At 43.5% G+C, this 22,163-nt stretch overlaps 1 protein-coding gene across 1 annotated transcript in view; it reads right to left on the bottom strand.

Moving 5' to 3' along the window:
• ABCA13 (ATP binding cassette subfamily A member 13) overlaps nt 1–22,163 on the bottom strand; it is a 375,994-nt gene that overhangs the window by 287,463 nt on the left and 66,368 nt on the right. Inside the window, exons 16-19 of the mRNA XM_078059915.1 lie at nt 19,993–20,107; nt 10,746–15,530; nt 7,377–9,188; nt 2,980–3,086 (exon numbers count right to left, since the gene is read on the bottom strand). Coding sequence (XP_077916041.1) covers nt 2,980–3,086; nt 7,377–9,188; nt 10,746–15,530; nt 19,993–20,107 — 6,819 coding nt within the window. The remainder of the gene's footprint in view (nt 1–2,979; nt 3,087–7,376; nt 9,189–10,745; nt 15,531–19,992; nt 20,108–22,163) is intronic.

The following is a 22,163-nucleotide window of genomic DNA, read 5'->3' as shown; positions in this document are numbered from 1 at the left end:
TCTCTAAAAGATTTGTTCATTTTGGGTTGATAATAGGAATCTGCCCAACGGCTGGTGTGGCATCCACAGCCTTGTGCAGCCTCTGGCCGCCCCCATCCCTGCTCATTCCTGGGGCTCCTCCCCACTTCCCAAAGCCACCTGTGCCTCCTGCCCTGCCCGGGGCTCCTCTCCTGAGCCTGCCTTGCAGAGCTCTGCCTCAGGACACCTGCCTCCCACCAGCGCTGAGCCCGCCCTGCTGCGCCCCCAGCAGGTAAGTGCACGCTACAGGCTCAGTCAGTGGATCCGGGACTCTTGATCTCAGGGTCCTGAGTTCAAGTCCCATGTTGGATGTAGAGATTACACAAATAAACTTTAAAAAGAATACAGTGTATAATACATATAACATACAAAACACGTGTTAATTGACTGTTTAAATTATGGGTAAGGCTTTCGGTCAACAGTAGGCTTTAGTTAAATTTTGGAGAGTCAGAAGTTATACGTGGATTTTCAACTGCACGAGGGGGTGGTGGCCCCAGACCCTGCATCGCTCAAGGGTCAACCATACACACGACGCAGACTGCGTAGAATATACCCAAAGTCATGCTTTTCAGAAGCAACCACCTGAAAGCTTCATTGGTTAAGTTTCTCATTAATGTCGCGATTTCTCTGAGTTTGAAAACAGATCTCCTTATTGTAAAAAATGCAAAATATGTCTCTTAAGCAATCTGCTATGAAAATATGACACAAAAGGGGTAAAGCGCTATGAAATGCACCCGCATGGTCTTTGGAGACAAAAGGAGCCTCTGCTTTGGAGAAGACATGACAATATGTTCAGGAGTTATGTTATCCAAACCTAACGGGGCATCAGATGCTCCAGGAAAGAACTCACTGACCCTGTGGATTTAGGCAAGGACTAGGTCCACCCTTCGCTTTCCTGCTGTAAACTGAGAAAGCGGGAGAGGTGGGGACTCGGGCCTGGCGTTTCTGGAAGGTCGGGTCAGGGAGGATGTGCTGGGCTGTCAGAACTGCCCCTGCATCTAGCACACCCTCCAAGGGACCACCTTCAAGGTCCCTTTCCGGACCCCTCCCCTCTACTCCACCCACCCCCCCCAGTCCCACAGGCTCCTCCACTGGACTCCCTGACTTCTTCACTTCCAGGTCCCGGGCAACCCACTCCCATTCTCCGGGCCTCAGTGTGCCAACTGGGGACCCCAGAAGGTCAAAGAAGACAAGTCCCTCTGGTCCAATGAGCCCATCAGGCCACACCCTCTGTCCTCGTGCAGACATTTCTAACAGATTTCAAGTATTAGATCCGGAGGACAAAAAAGACAGCTCTCCTCGTGGTGATACCGAATTTCATTCTGTGACACGCAAATAACTACCATATTTTCAATAGTAACAGTCACTGATCTGAGCGCTATTCCTTTTGTGTGACGGAAGAGGAGTCACGCGCCCCTTTTGGCCCACCCCACCCCCAAATCCTCACTGGCTGGTGCTTATACCCTTCCCCGGCCTGTCACGGCCCCCTCCTATTCCATAAATGCAGTGACGGTTTAATGAGGAAAGTAGATGACAGTCTGAATGTGACCCCGTCATGCCTGAGTTTTCTTGAAATGAAATAGACAAATTCAAAATTAATTCTGTTGCCAATGTAATGTCGAGTCTGCAACCTTCATTTAGTAGCTGCACTGCAGAATGGCAAAATAAATACAAATCCAGGTATTAACGAACGTTTAATTCATTTAAAAGTCATTACAATAGACTTTAGCCATTACATCTTGACTGAGAAATGTCAGACTCCTTATGTGTCTGAAGTTGGCTGGGTTCAATGTCAGGTAAGCATTCGGGATGCAGAAAAAAAATGCCATTTGCAATTGACTTGAGCATGCTTCCTCAGGCTGAAAACATGTGTCTAAGGCCTGTCCTAAGGTGTGCTCAGATATTCAATGCTTGATAGTCAAAAGAATTGCCAGTGTTCACATCTTGAATCAGAAGTAGAGATTTTCTTTTAAAAAAGGGGGGAAAAATCTACATGCCAACTGGGGTTTCACTTACATCGACGAATGTGTCCCTAACTCTGCCACACACACAGACACACACACACGCACGTACACACACGCACACGCGCATGCACACTCACACACAGAAGCACACACATGCACGCGCGCACGTACACACACGCACACGTGCATGCACTCACACAGAAGCACACATGCACACGCACACGTACACACACGCATGTGCGCATGCACACTCACACACAGAAGCACACACATGCACACGTGCACGTACACACACGCACGCGCGCATGCACACTCACACAGAAGTGCACACACAGAGAAGCACACACATGCACACGCGCACGTACACACGCACGTGTGCATGCACACGCACACAAGCACGCACACATGCACACGCACATGTGCGCGCGCATATACGCACATGCACGTGCACACGCACACGCATGCACACACAAACACTCATGCATACACATGCATGCATATTCCCTTTTCCTGTTTCTCAGCCTAAACGATTCCTGCGTTGGTCCCTAAATTACTGTTTCTCATCCTCAACTTGCACTGTGCTGGGCAGCCGAGCGCGGGCTGGCACGCGCGGGCTGGGACCCACAACACGTGAGGCCCAGAGAGGCGACCTGGGTCCCCATCTGGTTTTATTTACCTCCTCCTACCCGTGCTTTGAATCAGGCCTGGCTCCCACTTTGGAGGGCTCAGCCGGCAGCTGCCAAGCAGGACTGGGATTCAGCCCGTTTGATCCCGAAGCCCCCGCCCCACTCAGCCTGATTCCTCTTCCTGTGGGCGTGGAGCTGGGTTTTGCCTCACCTGGGATGCCCTAGAGTGATTACTGAGGGCTGCCACCTGGGCGGGGGGAGGGCAGCCCTGCAGACAGGGAGGCTCAGATCCTCCACTCCTGTCCCTGCACCCACTGTCCCTGCACACTCAGGCCTAATAGCACCGACTCTAGGTCACATAGGCCGCCCACCTGCAAAAATGACGAACCCACGGAGAAACAGCACCGTCACTTTCTGCAGAGTCGCGATGGCTTCCGGGGGCTTCTGAAGCTGCTGGAACATCTGACACATTTCCACACTAAGGAATAAAACAGACAATGGCATGAAAGGGTGAAAATGGGCAAGCAGTCTGAGTCACTGCTGGTTGCAGTAAGTCATCAGAAGCCCCGTCCACGACGGACTCCAGACACACAGACGGCCGTCTAGACCTCTAGGAAATACTAGGTGTCCCGCCCTGGAAGCACCGACTCCGGGGCCAGGAAGCCGGACATCTGCCCTTTCCTTGCCTTCATCCGTTCTCAAATGCAAAGGTCAGTGATCAAAGGGTGGGAAAAAAAACAGGAGCGGAGAAAGTCAGTGGAAAGAAATCTTACGGTTTACTATTTATGTGCAGAGAATTCACTGCAACGGATGCAATTAGTATGTAAGATTCTTATCTTTCAGCAAAAGCTGGTGTAGCATGCATGCGTGTGTGTGTGTGTTTGCACGTGTGTTGGTCTTTATGGAGTCCACTGGTGGTGTTGGAATAACATCGTCCAGACCAATGTTTTATTAAGCAGCTCTGCTGTAAGCCCTGAAGGCTGGTTTTTCCTTTTGTAATGCAAGTGCCCAGCTTAAACTTTAATTGCAAATGCTTGCATTTCAAAGATATCTCAAAACCACACATTACCAGCCACACCCCATGGAGGCACCTTTGTTTGAAAAATCTTGGTTGATTTTGATAACTGCCCATTCCAGCTGCTCACTTTTTCTCTTCCCGTGCTTTAAATGCCTTCTCTTGGGTTTTAAATTCACTGATAGAGAGCGAGCCAATGAAACCCTAGGTCCCCACCTTCGGCCCCAAATAAGCAGAAGCCCCAGCCGGCACTCTTTCTATCTGTGACCTCACTTTGTGGCCCCAGGTATGGCATGTAGTTTCCAGAACTCATCAGTCATAAGCCGTTACTTTTGCAGAGGTCCCCGGTGGTGGCCGCTGAGGGCTGGTCCAGCCACAGCGGTGGTTATGGATGAGCTGGTACCCACACACAGCGGGGGCCCTTCCTCAGTTCTACCATCACGCTGACCAAAAGGGCTCAGGAATTCAGATTTACTTTTTTTTTTTTTTTTGAACCCCAAATGGCTTTTGTCTCCCTCTGAGATGAGCCAATACTGTTTCCAAAACTCAAAACCATCCTCAACCTCAGACACAACTGAGCATATAAGTAACAGGATCTGTGAAGCACCTGCCAAGGAATTTAATTTAACAAAGCGTGTGTGTCTATTCTTTTCTTTTCTTTTTTTTTTTTTTTGACACTGTGGGTCACATCAACTGATGAAGGATACAACTGCCCAAGGAAATTCCCCGAAATTCCTTGAAAAGGAATATCCTTGATGAGGTTCTGAGTCAGTGCCACACTCAGAATTCTCCAGAACACTGTGACAAACAGAGCAGGGTTTATTTGTTTGTTTGTTTAAATACAATCCGATGTTTTTACAGCATGCTCTTTTAAAATTTACTTTCCCCAAAGAATGAAACTTTCTGGAAAAAATAAAAATAAAAAGTTTAAAATCCGTCCTGCTTTTTGGGGCTGACCCCGAACAGCCACAGAACCACCCTGCTTCAACACACCTAAGGGGATGGGAACAGCCACCTGCCCTGGCAAACGTGGATCTTCTCCAAATGGAGGATTGTTTTTCCGTTGTTGAGAATCCAACCAGTCCTTAGAGAATGCAGTTATCACATGTTAATATGGAAGGTTCAGCGTAGTGGTGCTGTGTATATTTATCAGGACAAGAGCGAGCTTACTGATTCAATGCACTTCTGCCTGGGGTGCGGGCCTCCTTGAGGTAATTAAAAACTGGGGTTTTGGGGTACCTGGGTGGCTCAGTCAGTTAAGTGTCCAACTCTTGGTTTCAGCTCAGGTCATGATCTCAGGGTCATGAGATCGAGCCCAGCATCAGGCTCTGCACTCAGCGCAGAGTCTGCTTGAGATTCTCTCTCTCCCTCCCCCTCTACCCTCCCCTCCTGTGCACTCTCTCTCTCTCAAATAAATGAATAAATCTTTAAAAAAAAAAAAACAGGGTTTCTTCATAGTTATACTAGCAAATTGCAGATTTGAGAGAGTCTGACGTTGTTTGATGCTTTTGAAGGTAAGGCAAAATGACACAAAAATCTTCTAGGGAAGCCAGATTCAAGGGCAGTGGGTTGCTCTAAACTAGAGAACAAACAAAATAAAGAGGTTTTATTTTTAGGTATAATAAAAATATGGTGGAACTGGAGAATATTTGGGGGCAGGAAATAGTTATTCCTGAACTGTGTTTTAGTGCCATAGAAAGACAAACATTTATCATCGTCATTTCTGGCCAAATCAAACATGATGGTGTGTAGAGCCATGTATTAATCACCATCTGGTATTACATATCTTGGTAAACTGTGGGATTTTAATTATTACATTTTAGTTGTGCCTAAAAGATCGTGGACCTGGAAGCAAAAGAATCATGATTTCATTTTCTGTACACCCACCAAAGGCTGCCTTCTGTCTCGCTCAGTAGGTGTGTCATACTGGGTAAAACACTAAACTGCTCCAAATCTTGGTTTCCCAGCCTCCAACATGAGGAATGTGGTGTGACCCAGCATTCTGTAAACTACAGCATGCTCACGGGTCACCTGGGCATCTTGGTAGAGTGTGGGCCCTCGGTGGGCAGGCGTGCAGGGGTTGGGAATCCACTTTCAGGTAAGCTGCTGGCCCCACGAGCTCCCACTGCAGAACAAAGGGCTCCATCAGACCTCAAACCCATGACCAACGGGATGACCTACTTTGGGCATTTGGTGTCTTCCCCATTGAAGCCGATGATAAGAAGAGTGAAAACAGAGAGAGAAGGAAAGCAAGTGATCGCTAAGCAGGAGAACCCTGGGAACCCAGCTTTGTGAGCTTAGTGACTGGGTGGTGGCCACACAGCAAGTCCACGGCCCATTCATTTCCAGTCTTGGGGCACGGTATAAATGCCCTCCCCGGAGACCCAGAAACATGAGATGAAAGATGGAGTCCGTGGAGTGGAGGGATTGCCAAGACTGCCTCTGGCTCACATGGAAACTCAGAACAGAGCATATTGTATGGTCTGGGGTCAGAGGTATTGCAGAGATAAAGCCAGAAGCTCTGGAAGTCAGCGTACAGATTTCGAGGCAGTGATAGTTCCTCATGCCAGGAGACCCTTGTCTCACTGATCAAGGAAATTCTGCCGAGTTAAAAAAGATGGCTGGATTCAAGGTGCAGCCCTATAGTGGCAGAACCAGCAGAAAACAGGCCAAGCTCTCTGTCAGATGAGCGAGTGTTTGGTGGCACCTCCAATCTCCCTATGGGATGAAGAGAAATGTAGGAGCAGGCAGGGGCCATAGACCATCCAAAGGGTACTGTCACACACAGGAAGGATGGACTGGGACAGAGCAGCCTCTTGGAGACTGCATACCCAGGACACAAATCCTCCAACCTGAGGCAGCAGAAGCTTCTAGAACATGATGAGTAACAGGACCTGAGCAGGGCTCCCCTGACCTGCCTCTTAGAGATGGGGGCAGAGCTTGGAGGTGGATCAACCACAGTGTTGGATTGAACCTAAAGAGGGAAAAAGCCAGAGCGCCCGGCTGGCTCAGTCAGTGGAGCGCGTGACTCTTGATCGCAGGGTTTTAAGTTTGAGCCCCACATTGGGTACAGAGATTACTTAAAATCTTTAAAGAGAAAAGAAACCGGGGCGCCTGGGTGGCTTAGTCGTTGAGTGTCTGCCTTCGGCTCAGGTCATGATCCCAGGGTCCTGGGATCGAGCCCCGCATCAGGCTCCCTGCTCCACGGGAAGCCTGCTTCTCCCTCTCCCACTCCCCCTGCTTGTGTTCCCTCTCTCGCCGTGTCTCTCTCTGTCAAATAAATAAAATCTAAATAAATAAATAAATAAAGAGAAAAGAAACGAAGAGCTGCCTGTCCCTTTCCAGGGGTGGTTACAACTGAAAGCACACTTTTCTGCATGGAATACATAGCCTTATATTCTTATTTGCCTACCAAACAGTAGGATCTTTGGCAGCCAGAGTATACAAATAGAAAAACTGTGTATGTACCTCACTGGGGACAAGTGAATAAAACAAGAAGTTTTTACTTTTGAAAATAAAATAATGTACTGTCAAACACTGTTGGATAAATCCAAAACCTATCTGAATGCCAAATCATGAGGCAAGTCATGAAGACACTGGACTCAAGTCACTGGATGTTGGAAACAAACTCCAGCATGCAATCAAGGTGAAGTAGAGGATCACACTTAACCTGGTTCCAGGCCATTCCTGCAGAGTCCTGTTTTGTACTCACTGCAAGGGGGCAAAAAGGAAGTGAAACAGGTGTTTCATTACCTTTGATCCATCAGCGGGACCTCTTGCCAATACTCCGTCAATGCAATTAATCCCTTCAGGAATTGCTCGAAACTTGATAACGGCTTGAGGATGTAAGGAAAATCAGCCATCTCCTTTTTGGTCCTCTCTTCTTTTCCCGATGTGATCTTCTTTCCAGTGGTTGCATTAATAAAACTCTCAAAAATGGGCTGAAACAAAGTTCTCCTGGAATTTCTCCACTGAGAGTTGTTTAGGGGAAGTTCCTTCCTCAAGAGAGCCATTCTCCTTAACATGATCTGGACTGCTTCTTCAAGCCGTTGATGAGTTATGTTCTGAATCAGAGAGGTGTTGGAAAACAAAGCTCCACTCAGATCATCTCTTGCACCAGAGACCTCCCCAGCTGTTTCTATGGCTTTCAAAAAGTTATCTGGATGCTGAGCTAATGTCAGCAACAGGTTATAGACACTCCAGTCATCCTTCTCTAAGTTACTCCAAAGAGCTTCCAAGGTGAGATCAATCGCCTTTCTCAAGTAAGTCCCGATTTCCATGCTGTCTTGTGATAGCATTTCATCCAAAAACAGGATCACTTCCTGGGTTCTTTCCCACGTTGTATCTTGAGGGTAACTATGAGTGGGAAGGGGATTAGGATGTAAGAAGTCTATCTGGTTGATGATATTATTTATAGGAACTAAGGAATCCAAAATTTCTTCCCATGCATTGACAGAATCCATAGCAAATATTCGAGTCCCATTATTAAAAGCTACCACAAGATGCTCCATGGCTCCCAAATTGCTTTTCACAGAAGTTAAAAATTCAGCAATTTCTTTGAAAATATCAGAAAAGTCCTTGGACTGGTTCACATATGAGAATGTGCTTGAAGACATGTTGACAATATCAGAGTCTTGTGAAATATTAAGTTTGACCCCAATCATCCCAAAAGCCAAGTCAAGAAACGGTGTCAACAAGTCGTTTATATTTTCAGATAATAAATGGTCTACATTCTTCAAAGTAGTTAATTCACTCACAACGTTTTGAACACTTTGTCGCAAAATGGAATAGAGACTGCCAAAGAATTTCATAGTGTCAGTGGTATTGGAGATGGAATGAATTTCAAATATGGTGGCCATCTTCCTGGCAACTTTCGTGGCTAGCCCCACAAGTTCCACAGTGGAGGTCACCGAGGTGGCAAGATCTCTCATCTCAGTGATGTCCCTCACCAGCATGGTCAGGGTATCAGACATTTCCAAGAGGGGCTCTGGGGCACCACTTTCTCCACCAGCCCTTGAGATAACACCAAGCAATCTCTTAATAATGTCTAATGTTGCCCTGTTTCTTAGAGGGAATGAATTATTTATAAAGGAAAGCAAAGCAGTTAGATTGGGAAGTATAACTTCTCGGAGTGTAGGATACAAGTCACGGAAACCCTCGTGAGGAGAGTTTACCAGTATGTCCATGAGACGTGCTAGCTCCGTAGAACTTCCTCTCACAAGTTGAAGAGCTGACCTAAGATTGTGACTGAGTTGGAGGAGATCCTCAGAGCTGTTCGTGTGAAAGAGCAACTGACTCATGACTGCAAGAAACTCCAAATTATTTTCGGTCTTATTTTTCCCTGGGGTTTCCCTTAGAAGAGCATTAAATAAACCTCTCATGAACTTCAGTCCTTGATGATGATCAAAATAAAATTTTCCATTGTCTAAAATAAATGAACTTGTGATTAGATGATTTAGGGTCTCCTTTAAACTTGCGAAAATGCTCATCAGTCTTTCTTCTTTTGAGGTGGTAAGAAATTGATCTGGTGTCAGAATCTCTAGAATTTTATCCTTTGGGACAAAACTGTAAATAAAAATTTTTAAATTTCATTTTTAGCAGTGGAAAGATCAAAACCTAGAGTCATACTTTTGTTTCATAGTAGGCATCATGGGGGGGGTCACACTGACTACAAGATGACATGCTAACACACATTCCAGATGAAAATTAGTATTTTGGTGCCAAATAATGAAAAGGATGGAGGAATTTCACAGATAATCCCATTAGAATGACTCAAACCTAGCCACTTCAAAAGCCACATACTTTTGGTTTTAGAAAAGATGGGAAGGTGAAATCAATATAAATTGCTTCTCACTGCAAGAGGTTAACATCTTGCTGAATGTTCGAAGTCCTAGCAAATCGCTCAGACAGGTGATGGCTCTGTGATGTGTCAGCAAGAGCAAGGCTAGGCTGAGGGACGGCCCATTCCCATAAGCTGTCTCAGTGAGCGACAAGGTGGATTCCCTCAGGAGTTTGCAGCATCAACACTAACCCAGGTGCTGCTGGGAAGAGATTTTGCAGTGTGATTAAAGCCCCTGATGAGTAAACTCAGAGGAAAATGGGATTTTGTCCTGGGTGGGCCTGACTTCATCAGCCAGAGGGCCTTCAGAGCGGGCTTAGAACTTCCCTGACCTAGCAACGCCAAACAGCAACTGCTCTTCTCCCCAGTCATCCCCCACCCCACAACTGTCTCCTGTGGGAGCACGGCTTCCAGACAGCCTGCCTTACTGACTTTACACCTGCTTAGCCAGTGGCCAAAAGCAGAGCAGCCGGTTCCTTGAATTAACTCCTCGATCTGGTTCTGCTTCTGTGGTTGAGCCCTGACTCAGATACAGACATCACAGAATGAACTGGAATATCAGTCCTGCCTTTTCACTGGTAAGCTTCAAATAGAATGAAAAAAAGGCATACGAAGAAAACATAATGTGACCATCAGTTTTAAAATTTTAGATGAATTGGAATGAAAATATTTAAATGCCTCACTGGTGATGGGACAGTTACTACATCAATTCAAATTATGACCAAGTATATGCATATACATATATAAAAACTAATGCTTAAGTTCCACATAAAATAGAACTTCATAACTATTTTCATAACCCAAGAACGAAAGAAAGCATAAGTGATTAATCACCAAGGGCTAGGTTTCTATATGTGTTTACTACTTAGATGACAATCATCAAAATTATTTCACCATGATATTTTAATAAAATGTCCATTAAGACAAAATTCACTTCAAAGGTCATCCAAAGGTGATAGGTACAAAAGTGCTGTTACTGATGTTTATACACTCCAGGAAATAAAAATCAATTGTAATATATAACAACCTCATTTACCATACAAAACAAAAGCAGAGGGGTACCTGGATGGCGCAGTCAGTTAAGTGTCCGACTCTTGATTTCCGCTCAGGTCATGATCTCAGGGTTGTGAGATCAAGCCCTGCATCAGGCTCCGCCCTCAGCGTGGAGTCTATGGAGATTTTCTCTCCCTCTCCTTCTGCCCCTCCCTGCCCTCAAGCATTCCCAATCTCTCTCTCTCACACAAATAATTAAATAAATGTTAAAAAAAAAAAAGTAGACTCACCTCAACTTTGCAATGATGTCTTTATGGAAGCCTTTTAGCAGAAGAGATATTCTATTCTCAGAATTTTCCTCTAGTAAAAATGAGAAGAATGTTTTTAAAACCTGTTCTGTGAAATCCGCTATGCTTCTTGGAGGGAGGATTATTCTCTCACCATTTTCTGACTGTGTCTGGTTCAAGGTGAGCTTCATGAAATTCATTATGTGAAGGTCAGTATCACTTGAATTTAAAGCTGCCTCTGGAGAACTCCCAGCTAACTTACTGATCGAATTAATTAGGAAACTTTCAAAAAGGAATTGAATGAGTGAGAAATTAGTTAGGGGCTCTTGGCTTAGCAGCTGAGTAAGATGGGCAACGTCAAAATTATCTTCCCTAGAAATGGTTTTGAGAAAACTCAAAAAGGTAGCAATATCTTTGGTCAACAAAGCAAGATCATCAGTTGAACTCTCATTGGCCATAAGAAGAAATAATGTTTGAATCATTCCAGAGTCATCTTCCTTTGCCCATTTACGAAGCCAATTTTTTACGACCAATAGAAAATCTTCAATGACTTCAGATGTGTTCAATGACGATGAGTCCAGGCTTTCAAAAAAATGGGCAAGTTGCAAAGTTAGGTTTTGAAGAGTCTCTGAATTAATCATCTGAATTTCTTTGATAATTTCAGAAAGTAGGGGTCTGATAGGAAAGTCGTGGCTTAGATCTATCATGATTTGTTCAAGCTCAAGCCCTAGCTTCTCAAAGTAAGAAAAGTTGTAAGTTGCTTCTCTTTTTTTAGTAAAACTTGATGATGCTTCTAAATTACTGCCTGTCAGATTGGCATCTAGAAACGTCACAAATGGAGGGTCCAGAGAACGGGTACTATTTTCTAGGTGCTGATCCCCAGAAGGCAATTTCATGATCTTTTCCAAAGTGAAAGAAATCGTATTTCGAAGAGATGCCTCTGTGCCTTCACTAATGTTAAGGATCTTGTTTAAACTAGCTAATCTATCAAGAATGTTTCCATCTAATGGAATTTTTGTAAAGTTAGCATTTTTTAATTTTGCTAAGATTTGGGAAGCAATTTGCTTTATGGGGCCACTAGGACAAAGTTCAGAGATGCTGCCATTGCTTTGATTTTCGGACAACGGGACAAATGGTAACACTTTATGCCAAAATTCCTGCATGGTCTTCATAAGCGAAATTTTAACGTGGAAGACTTCAGAAAGCTCTAGAAGAATGGAATTCCAGTGCACTAGTTCATGAATTACACAGACCATCTTCCTCATAATCTCCTTCTGTGAGCCTTCATCCAAACACTGTAAACCTTCACCTGGGGGAGAGAGGTGGAGGTGGTTGAGGAGACTGGCCACTTTGCCATAAAAGAAAGACGATGTGAGCTCATAGGATTTACAGGCATCTAACTTCGGATTCTGCCAAAATCCAGAAGTTGTGTCATTCCAGCACCAAACCACAGGAAGGCAAGTGAAAGCCTCAGAAAGAATTCCTGATTTCTCTGATATTAATTCAACTGCGTCCAAAAGAGTTTTTATCACGATAGCAAAGTCTTCCTTGGTGACATTGGAAATGCTTATGCCATGAAGGAGAGTAAAGTTATAGACATCCTTGAGGACTTCTGTGATGTTTTTGTCAACTCCCCTCTGCAGGAGCCTCACGGCATGAGGAAGCATGTAGTACACGTCTACCACAGCGTTAACATCATCCTTAGGGAACAAGCGTGAGAATTTCAGCAGATGATTAACATTCCAAGAATGTGCGCTGTCTACAAATTTTTCCACCAAGCCCACAAGCAGGTTGGCCCCCAAACTGCTGGTACCTAATCTATTGATATTCTTAAAGAAATCCATTAGGCTTTCACTCATTTGCTCAAGTTGGTTGACCAGCAGGTCTATGTCTGTCTTCTTGAGAGTGTGCAGGAGAGACGCTACCTTCTTGAAAACTTGAATATCACCTGGATCTTGTGGAATATTGTGAAGAACCGAGGGTGCCAGGGAGTTGAACACATCCCTAATCAGTTGGATACAAAGACCTACAGCGTTCATGATTTTGTGTGGAATTATTTGTGGTGGATTTTGGAGATCATGAGAGAAGTTGAAGTCAAGGTAGCTGGCTAAATGATAAAATGAACTGCCTAACCTGTTGACATCCTTTTCTTTTGGACTGGTAACAAATAGATTTAAAAACTTTTCAGATGTAGAAGAGGAGTCATTTTCTAGGATGTGAGTGGAAATATCCTTCCTAAGTTTCTGAATTTCCTTCCCCAGAGCTACTAAATGCAGCCAAAGATTTGTAAACTGACTAGGCATGTCATCTGACAATTCTACGGGTCTTAGAATTAATTCAGTAAAACGTGGCCAGTTGGGTTGAGATACAAAATCAAAGTCTCTTGTCAAGTTGTTGATAATCATCCTTACTTGGTTTGTGGAATCATTTAAAAGGGTTAATAAGATCTCAAATTTGGGTACCTTTTCCTTTTCAAAGACTTCGGTGAGCATGGCATTCAGAAAGTCAGTTACATTTTTCAATACAATATTCACACAATTTACATCTGAATTATTCAGTGTGCAGTGAGGTCCCTTTATATTGAGAATCCAAGTAACAAGCTTCAATGTAGAGTTAATTTTGTCTTCCACATCTCTGAAGCTCCTCCAATTACCCTGAGGATAGGCTTGTGCCACACTGGAGTCATACATCAGGTACAGATGCTTCATGATGTCTACCCATGCAACGCATCCCTTCAGTCTGCTAATCGTGTCCTCGGAGGAAAATGTGGAATTTAACATGGCCAGAATACGTAATGTCCTCTGTGAAGTATTTACGTGTAATAAGCCATCTTCCAAAATAAACTCAGTAACATTTTGGAAAATATCGGCACAGGACAATAAATCTTGGTCATGTGACACATTTCGAAGCAGTAACATTGTTTCTCTTAGCTTGGTGACCACATTTTCAAACTTCACTCCATAATTTGTGACGTTATTTGAAAGCAAGTGATTTATTAGTTGGATGTTTCTGTCGGCGTATGCTGAGGTATCGCTTAACTCCATGAAAACGTCAAGCAGAGAATAGAAAAACTCTCTGCTTGCATTTGTGTTCAAGGGAAATGTCTTTAGCTGACGCAGGGCAGTTTCCATGGTGAAAAGGGACTTCCCTACTTGGTCAGGGCTAAGTGACTTTACCCTAACTAATGCATCACCTAATACTACCCAGAGATCTCTGAGAGTCAAAAAATCATCCCAATCATGAAAGCCATCAGCTTGAGTTACATTTTTAAACAAATTCAGTATGAGTCTGACAGGGCGATGGGTGGGAAATATTCCCTGGCAGCTTTTAGAAATTTTCACATCACTTTCCAATTCATCCAGAAGCTGAGTGAGACCAACGTGGAGAGGAGTGAAAACGTTCATGTCAAACTGGAATATTTGAGATATGCTTCCCCAGATTTCAGTCCACATTTGAAGCCATGAAACAGTACAGTGAACAGCCATTAACTCATTGAACGTACTGCTGTTCGCTGAGAGGTTGGAAAGAATTTGTGCCCACGGAAGAATAAATGAAGACCCTCTATCTATTGAATAATCTACAGAAGAGATGTTCTTATTATCCAAGGAAAAGCATTTATTACCCGACAGGGCTTCGACTGATCCATTGAAGAGCTGGCTCATGTATTGAAAGAAAGAAATACGGAAATCTTCGTCTACCATGAGCAGCTGTTTGAGGCCTGTCAATGTGGCATGGATCACTCCCAGTTCTGGGCCCTCTGTAGACATCAGGGATTGGGCTTGAAGCTCCAAGTAGTTAAAAATTGAAAGCAACTGCTGACAAGAAGATCCCTCAGAAAGTCCCTCAAGAACCCCTGTTGTCTCATACAAAAATGCAAATGCTTTACTGATGTTTTGAAAATTGAATTGCTTTATGATATCCAAAATGTGCTCTGAGGTTTGTGCGAGGAAAGACAGCAAAGGCTCTGTGCTCGGAATGCTCAAGAATTTATAAATATATTGGAAACATGAAGAATAAATCTTCAGAAGCAACGCTGAATCATTGTCCTGGAAGACATGTAGATATATCTGAGTCAAGATCGTATCAACGTCTCGTCTTTCGGGCTCAGAAAGGGCTGAGAAAAGTTCAGATGCATTCCTTAGAGCATAGACTGTGTCCAGAGCTTCAGAGACTTGTCCCTGCTTCAGAAATCCGAATTCATAGAGACTGCATATCACAGTTTCACTCAAATGTACAAAGTCCATTTCCATAGCTGGCGATTGAGGCCAGTCTGAATGGAACAACTGGGAAAAGTTAAGGCTCTTGCTAAGGACCCTCTCATCTTCTGGGACAGAAAAATTAAGAAGTGTAGACAAGGTTTCCAATTTGACTCTTTCTCCTTTTGAAATGCCATACATCCACAATTCCAGGAGCTTGGGATCAACTTCAAAAAGTACTAATTCCATGAACCTCAAAATATTGTTCGATTCATTCTTTATCCAGAGACGTTCAAGAGTTTCTATTTTGTCGATCACCGCTTTGCCAAATTCCAAAAGTTTCTGAGTATCAATAGGAGATGGGTCGCTCTCTAAACTTCTTAAATGATTTACCCACAAGTGGCTTGTGTTCAGAAGAGTCTCAGTGAGAGATGGGAGGGCATGGAATTTGGGCTTGCTGGGTGAGTAGGAAGGATCAGGCAATAATTTCTCCAAAAATCCCACAAAAGATAAAAAAAAGTTTATTTCCTCATCCTCGAGGGAATGCAACTTCTTTTCCATCATGAGAAGTTCCTTTGTGGAATTCAAGACCCTACAATATTAATGGAATTGTCTTAGTATCCAATTAATTAATTAATTCAAGACAAATTCAATTTATCAAATTTTCTAAGTAATACACGTATTTAGAGCAAAACATAAGTGGGCTATTTACTTCACAATATATTTCACAACGGGAATTAAATTAATGTGAGCATTTGGAAGTGTTTTAGAAATCCACATTGCAGATGCATATATGTAGCTTAAAATTAGCTTCCTGCACCAAAAGCAATGCATTTTAAATTATACTCCATGATTTCATATGTAGGATCATTAAAGGTAAGTTTGCTATGTATGCCAGAAGAATCTGAGGATTCAATTCCTTGTCATGTCTCAGAATGTCTTGGCTACAAAGGTAGTCCAAATGGCAGGGTGTATCAGAACCTGCCCCCTATGACAACTCTCGGAATGGACTGTTCTAGAAGCAATTCCAGTGCTCCTTAAACAATGCTGTACTTCCCACTGTTAGAAACTCATGATTTTAGATAGTGCACTTTCTCTCCAGGTGTCTACTTGTAAAATACAAACAGTTCTCAAAGGAGCATCTCTGGGGTTACAAGTCCACACCTGTGATAGAAGTCCACACTTGGAGAGGTTACTAACTTCCACTAACTCAGGAGCTACCAGTCCACTTTTCAAATCCTTGGGGCCCTATGTGTTTCAGAGTTTAGAAAGACATCATGGGGGGCACCGGGGTGGCTTGAGTCAGTTGAGTGTCCAACTCTTGATTTCGGCTCAGGTCATGATCTCAGGGTTGTGAGATTGAGCCCCACGTGGGGCTCTGCACTGATCATGGAGTCTGTTTGAGATTCTCTCTCTCTTTCTCCCTCTGCCCCTCCCCCCACTCATGCTCTCTCTCCCTCTCTAAATAAAAATAAAATAAAATTTAAAAAAAGACAACACGGTGCACGTATCAGGTATGTATTCCTGCCCCCTGCACCAGTGGGGACTGGGGCAGACCCTCAACTCATGAACACTCCCTGCAGTGAGACCAGAGATGGGCTCACCGTGTTGGGGTCTCCATGTTGGGGTCTCTGTAGGAGGAGCTGGGATGCCACCATACAAAAAGCCTACATGTTCTGACATGGTAAGACACATTGAAAAACTGTGGATAGGGGATTTTTGACCTGTATTCACTACTAATGGCTTAAAGGCTGAATTCCTCTCTAAACTTCTTTCAGTCTATCATCCTATCGGCTAAGGCACAGTCTGACACAGGACAGACACAGGAGAGATCAAATAATGAATGCTGTTTTCCCCCCTCTAATGGCTGGGATCTGGGAGCAGAAAATACAGCCTTCATTTAGTTTACTCTTTATTTTTTTCTAAGATGTTATTTATTTATTTACATATTTCAGCGAGGGAGAGAGGAGACAGAGAGACAGAGAGAGAGAGCAAGCTCGCAAACTGAGCCAAAGGCAGACACTTAACCGACTGTGCCACCCAGGCGCCCCATCTTTTAGTTTACTCTTATTTGCAAGAGACTGGATACTTTGAACCAGGGAACACTGGAGAACATTCCCCAGGGAACTTCTCCAGCAAGAAGGAGAAAGCTCCGCTATTAGGAATTCCATATGGATCTTGCTCAAATCCAGCCTGCATAGAAATACATGCACAACTGGGGCGCCTGGGGGGCTCAGTCGGTTAAGCATCTGCCTTCGGCTCAGGTCATGATCCCAGGGTCCTGGGATCAAGTCCCGCATCAGGCTCCCTCCTCAGCGGAGAGCCTGCTTCTCCCTCTGCCCCTCCTCCCACTCGTTCTCTCAATCTCTCTCTCTCTCTCTCAAATAAATAAAATCTTTAAAAAAGAAAAAGGAGCTGTGTGAGCAAGGGCTGCAGTAGAACTAACTAGTACCACTGGTGGAACTATTGCTCCATGTTTTTACATCAGTTTACAATTTATAAGGCACTTTCCTAACTACGGTTTTAGTTCACTCCTACAGAAGCCTATTGGGGTATAAATCGGTATCTCCAGATCATGGGAAAAAAAATATGTCAAATATTTTTTTTTTTTTTTTTTTTTTTTTTTTTAATTAGCAGTTCACATTATTCACACATGCTGTTACATGGCTGGAACAGGACATGGCCCAGAGGTTTTCTTTTCAGGCTTAGCTTCCATCATATGAATTGCAATTAATGCCCATCCTTGTTTTTATTTACCCATCCCATTATCTAGCATCTAGCATAACAGATGCTCTGCCAGTTGCTATGGGTCTACAGCGATAAGATGAAACATGCCCTCAGAGCACATATTGATGGGTTTTACTGCTGTCTTTCTGGGGCTATTAAATATTTGAGACTTTCAGGAAAGGACAGTATTGTAAATCCAACCTGAGCACGGGACTGATTCTCCAGGGGGTCTAGCTCATCCTCTTCCTCCTTGGCCCACTAAGCTTGAAAAGTTTCCTGGGATGCAGTGTTCCTGAGCTTGAAAAGTTTCCTGGGATGCAGTGTTCCATGATTCATTGTTTGCGTATAACACCCAGTGCTCCATGCAGTACGTGCCCTCCTTAATACCCATCACAGGGCTAACCCATCCCCCCACCCCCCTCCCCTCTAAAACCCTCAGTCTGTTTCCCGGAGTCCACAGTCTCTCATAGTTCGTCTTCCCCTCTGATTTCTCCCCCTTCATTTTTCCCTTCCTTCTCCTAATGTCCTCCATGCTATTCCTTATGTTCCACATATGAGTGAAACCATATGATAATTGACTTTCTCTGCTTGACTTATTTCACTTAGCATAATCTCCTCCAGTCCCATCCATGTTGATGTAAAAGTTGGGTATTCATCCTTCCTGATGGCTGAGTAATATTCCATTGAATATATGCACCACATCTTCTTTATCCATTCGTCTGTTGAAGGGCATCTCGGCTCCTTCCACAGTTTGGCTATTGTGGACACTGCTGCTGTGAACATTGGGGTGCATATGGCCCTTCTTTTCACTACATCTGTGTCTTGGGGTAAATACCCAGTAGTGCAATTGCTGGGTCATAGGGTAATGAAGTACTATTATGATGACTAACATAACATAATTTAAAAACAACAACAACAAAAACACACCATATGTATGAGGGGATGGTAGGAAGTAAATACACTAAAATGTGAATAATGAGAATAAATACACACACACACACATTTCCTGGAGTGACAAATCCTAGGTCCAGAAAGATGTTACAGAATAGCTTTTGAACTTTGGTGTACACCAGAACCACCTGCAGAATTTCTTAAATCTACAACACCCGGGTCCTACAGACAGCCAAGGTTTAGCAAGTCTGGGACAGGCTCCGGGGATTTGTACTCTTAGCAAACTTCACAGATAAGTTTGATCCATTCCCGAATTTGAAAGCTATGCCCTAATGCAAAGCTTCTGTCCCATGTCATCCCAACACACCCCACAAGCAATAAATAAAGTGTGCTTTAAACTATACACGGGGGCGCCTGGGTGGCTCAGTTGGTTACGTGTCCACCTCTTGTTTTCCGCTCAGGTCGTGATCTCAGGGTCATGAGATCGAGCCCTGTGTCAGGCTCCACGCTCACCGCAAAATCTGCTTAAGACTCTCTCTCCCTTTCCCTCTGCCCCCCAACTCTCTAAAGTAAATAAATAAATCTTAAACTGTACACGATATCCAGGGTGCCTGGCTGGCTCAGTCGGCAGAGCATGCAACTCTTGATCTCAGAGCTGTGAGTTCAACCCCACATTGGGTGTAGAGCTTACTTAAAAAAATAATAATAAATAAATAAAATGAAAAGCTCATCTATTAAAAAATTAAATAAAGAAAGAAGCTATATACAATCTCCATAATTATACATAAAAATTTCCATCTCAATGCATGAGCTGCATATAAGCTGGCAGATTTAGTTCCAAAGATTACTTCTCTCCCAAAAGTCTCCAGAGCTACCAGAATCTTCCATCACTGATCCCATGTCTAAAGTAAGGAACTGGATGAGACTATTATTCGAACATTCCATTTTTGGAGCATCTATTATAAATCATGCTTTTGAAGGAAAATCTTATGACTATCATCTGTATTTCTTTTCAAAATCCATGGAAACATGAGTCATAGATGCTCTGGAGCAAATATCATCGAATGCCTAATATGAAATACTGTATTCATCAACAGTCACATCAGGAGCTCACATTTTAAAGCAAGTGTTTCCTGAGGCACCTGGGTGGCTCAGTCGGTTAAGCGTCCCACTCTTGATTTCGGCTCAGGTCATGATCTCAGGGTCGTGAGATCGAGCCCCACGTCAGGCTTCACACTGGACACGGAGTCTGCTGGAGATTCTTTCTCTCCCTCCCTCTCCCTCTGCACCCCCCCACTCACACTCTCTCACACCCTTTCTAAAAAAATAATAATTATTATATAAATAAATAAAGCAAGCTTTTCCTATAAATAGGTTTTGTTTGTCTTCAGATAATAATTAAATCAAAACCTGGAAACTGAATTCTGAAAACTTACCTGGAGATGGAAGCAGCTGGAGACTTGAGTAAGTTCCTCAAAAATGTGAAATAATTATCGGTGATGACTTCCCAATCCATGTTTTCTTCATAACAAGGAGATTCCTCAGAGAACGCTAAATAGAAAGGCATTTCATATATTGATTTCAAGTTGGACACAACAGTCAAATCTGCCAAAGTGAAAAACGCTTTAGTGTTTCAGTTAATCTGGCTGAAAATAAAAACAAAAGAAGGATTAGAAATCCTTGTGATTTGGCTTCCACGTCTGACCAAGGTCAACTACCACTGGCCATCAAGCAGTGTAGACAGTGATCCACAAAAAACAGAAAGTAAATAAGGTGAGACCCATGATTATCCCACCTGTTGCCTTAGAGAGAGTGTCCCAGCAATGACACAGGAGGTAGAACCGAGTGGAGCTGGTGGGCACCTTGAGTAGATGGGATGAAGGCTGGAGTCCGAAAGATGGCACAGATACACAGAACAGACTCCCAGGAGAGAGCTGCATGGATGGAGCACCTCCTGTATGCCTCCTTCAAGTATTCAGCTGAGGGTAAATCAGTGAATACAGGTGGAAAAGCCCCATGAGACCAGGGAAAGATCCACCCAAAAGACTCAAGAAAAGTGTCCAGTGGCCACATGGGCCAGGAACAAATTCTGTTTCCATCAGCCGGACTGGAACAATCCACAATTTTCATTAGATAATGAGTCCAAGATGCAAAATAGGTCTAGCCTAACTCCTGGGTAGTATCTGCAACCACACCAAGTACCATTCCAGTCCTGCCTAACAAACCTTAGAAGCAAGATCCTAAAGGATGAAACTGCCTTCAAGGACATAGGAAAACAGGGGCGCCTGGGTGGCTCAGTTGGTTAAACGTCAGCCATCAGCTCAGGTCATGATCTCAGGGTCCTGGGATCAAGTCCCGAGTCGGGCTCCCTGCTGAGTGGGGAGTCTGCTTCTCCCTCTCCCTCTACTGCTCCCTCCATTTGTGCATGCTCTTTCTCTCTCTCTAATAGATAAATAAAATCTTAAAAAAAAAAAAAAAGAACATAGGAAAACAAAATAGCAAGCACAAAACAAGGCTAAAATCATAATGTTTAGCATCCAATCAAAAATTACCAGGCATGGAAAGAAGCAGGAAAATGTGACCCATAGTTAGGACAAAAACAGAATCAAAACTAACTCAGAACAGTATGGTACTGGCACAAAAATAGACACATAGATCAATGAAACAGAATAGAGACCTCAGAAAATAAACCCACACTTATATGGTCAATTAATCTACAACAAGGGAGGCAAGAACACACAATGGGTAAAAGACAGTCTCTTCAACAAATGATTTTGGGAGAACTGGACAGCCACATGCAGAAGAATGAAACTGGACCATTTTCTTACACCATCCACAAAAATAAACTCAAAATACACCAAAGATCTAAATGTGAGACCTGAACCCATAAAACTCCTAACAGAAAACATAGGCAGTAAACTCAGTCTTAGCAATATTTTTTTGGATCTGTCTCCTCGGGGCAACAAAATCAAAAATAACCTGTGAGGACTCCATCAGACTGAAACGCTTTTGTGCAGCAAAGGAAACGCCATTAACAAAACAAAAAGGCAACCGACTACACGGGAGAAGATATTTGCAAATGATATTTCCAATAAGGAGCAAATATCCAAAATATATAAAGAACTCATTCAACTCAACAACAACAACAACAAACAATCTGATTAAAAAATGGGCAGATGACCTGGGTAGGTATTTTTCCAAAGAACACATACGGATGGCCAACAAATACAAAACACAAACGTTCTGGGAAATGTTCTTGGGTCATTTCTTCGATCATTCCAAACCCTGCGTCATCTCTACTTTTGAGAACTCCCAGTCGCGGTCAGTGGGACCTCCTACACGACTCTCCAGCTTTATAATCTCTTAGAATATTCTCTCTTCTAATTTCTGGTCTCTTTCACTTGAAAACACTTCTGTGTACTTACACGTTTTTAATTTCTAACAATTCCTTCTTGTTTGAGGAGATCCGTTGAAAGTCGCTTTCTGCTCTTGTTGTATCTTTATTTCCTTTGTTTCAAAGTTTGTATCAGTATTTCCCATTTCTTCTGAGGTTTTGTTTTTCTGCTTGTTGTGAGCTCTGTCTTTGGAGGCTTTCCTCGGCGTCTGA

This window comes from Halichoerus grypus, chromosome 12 (assembly GCF_964656455.1).
Source record: "Halichoerus grypus chromosome 12, mHalGry1.hap1.1, whole genome shotgun sequence".
Lineage (NCBI taxonomy): Eukaryota > Metazoa > Chordata > Mammalia > Carnivora > Phocidae > Halichoerus > Halichoerus grypus.
Note: the sequence above shows the minus strand (reverse complement) of the source record. Positions and strands in the feature narration are given on the sequence as shown.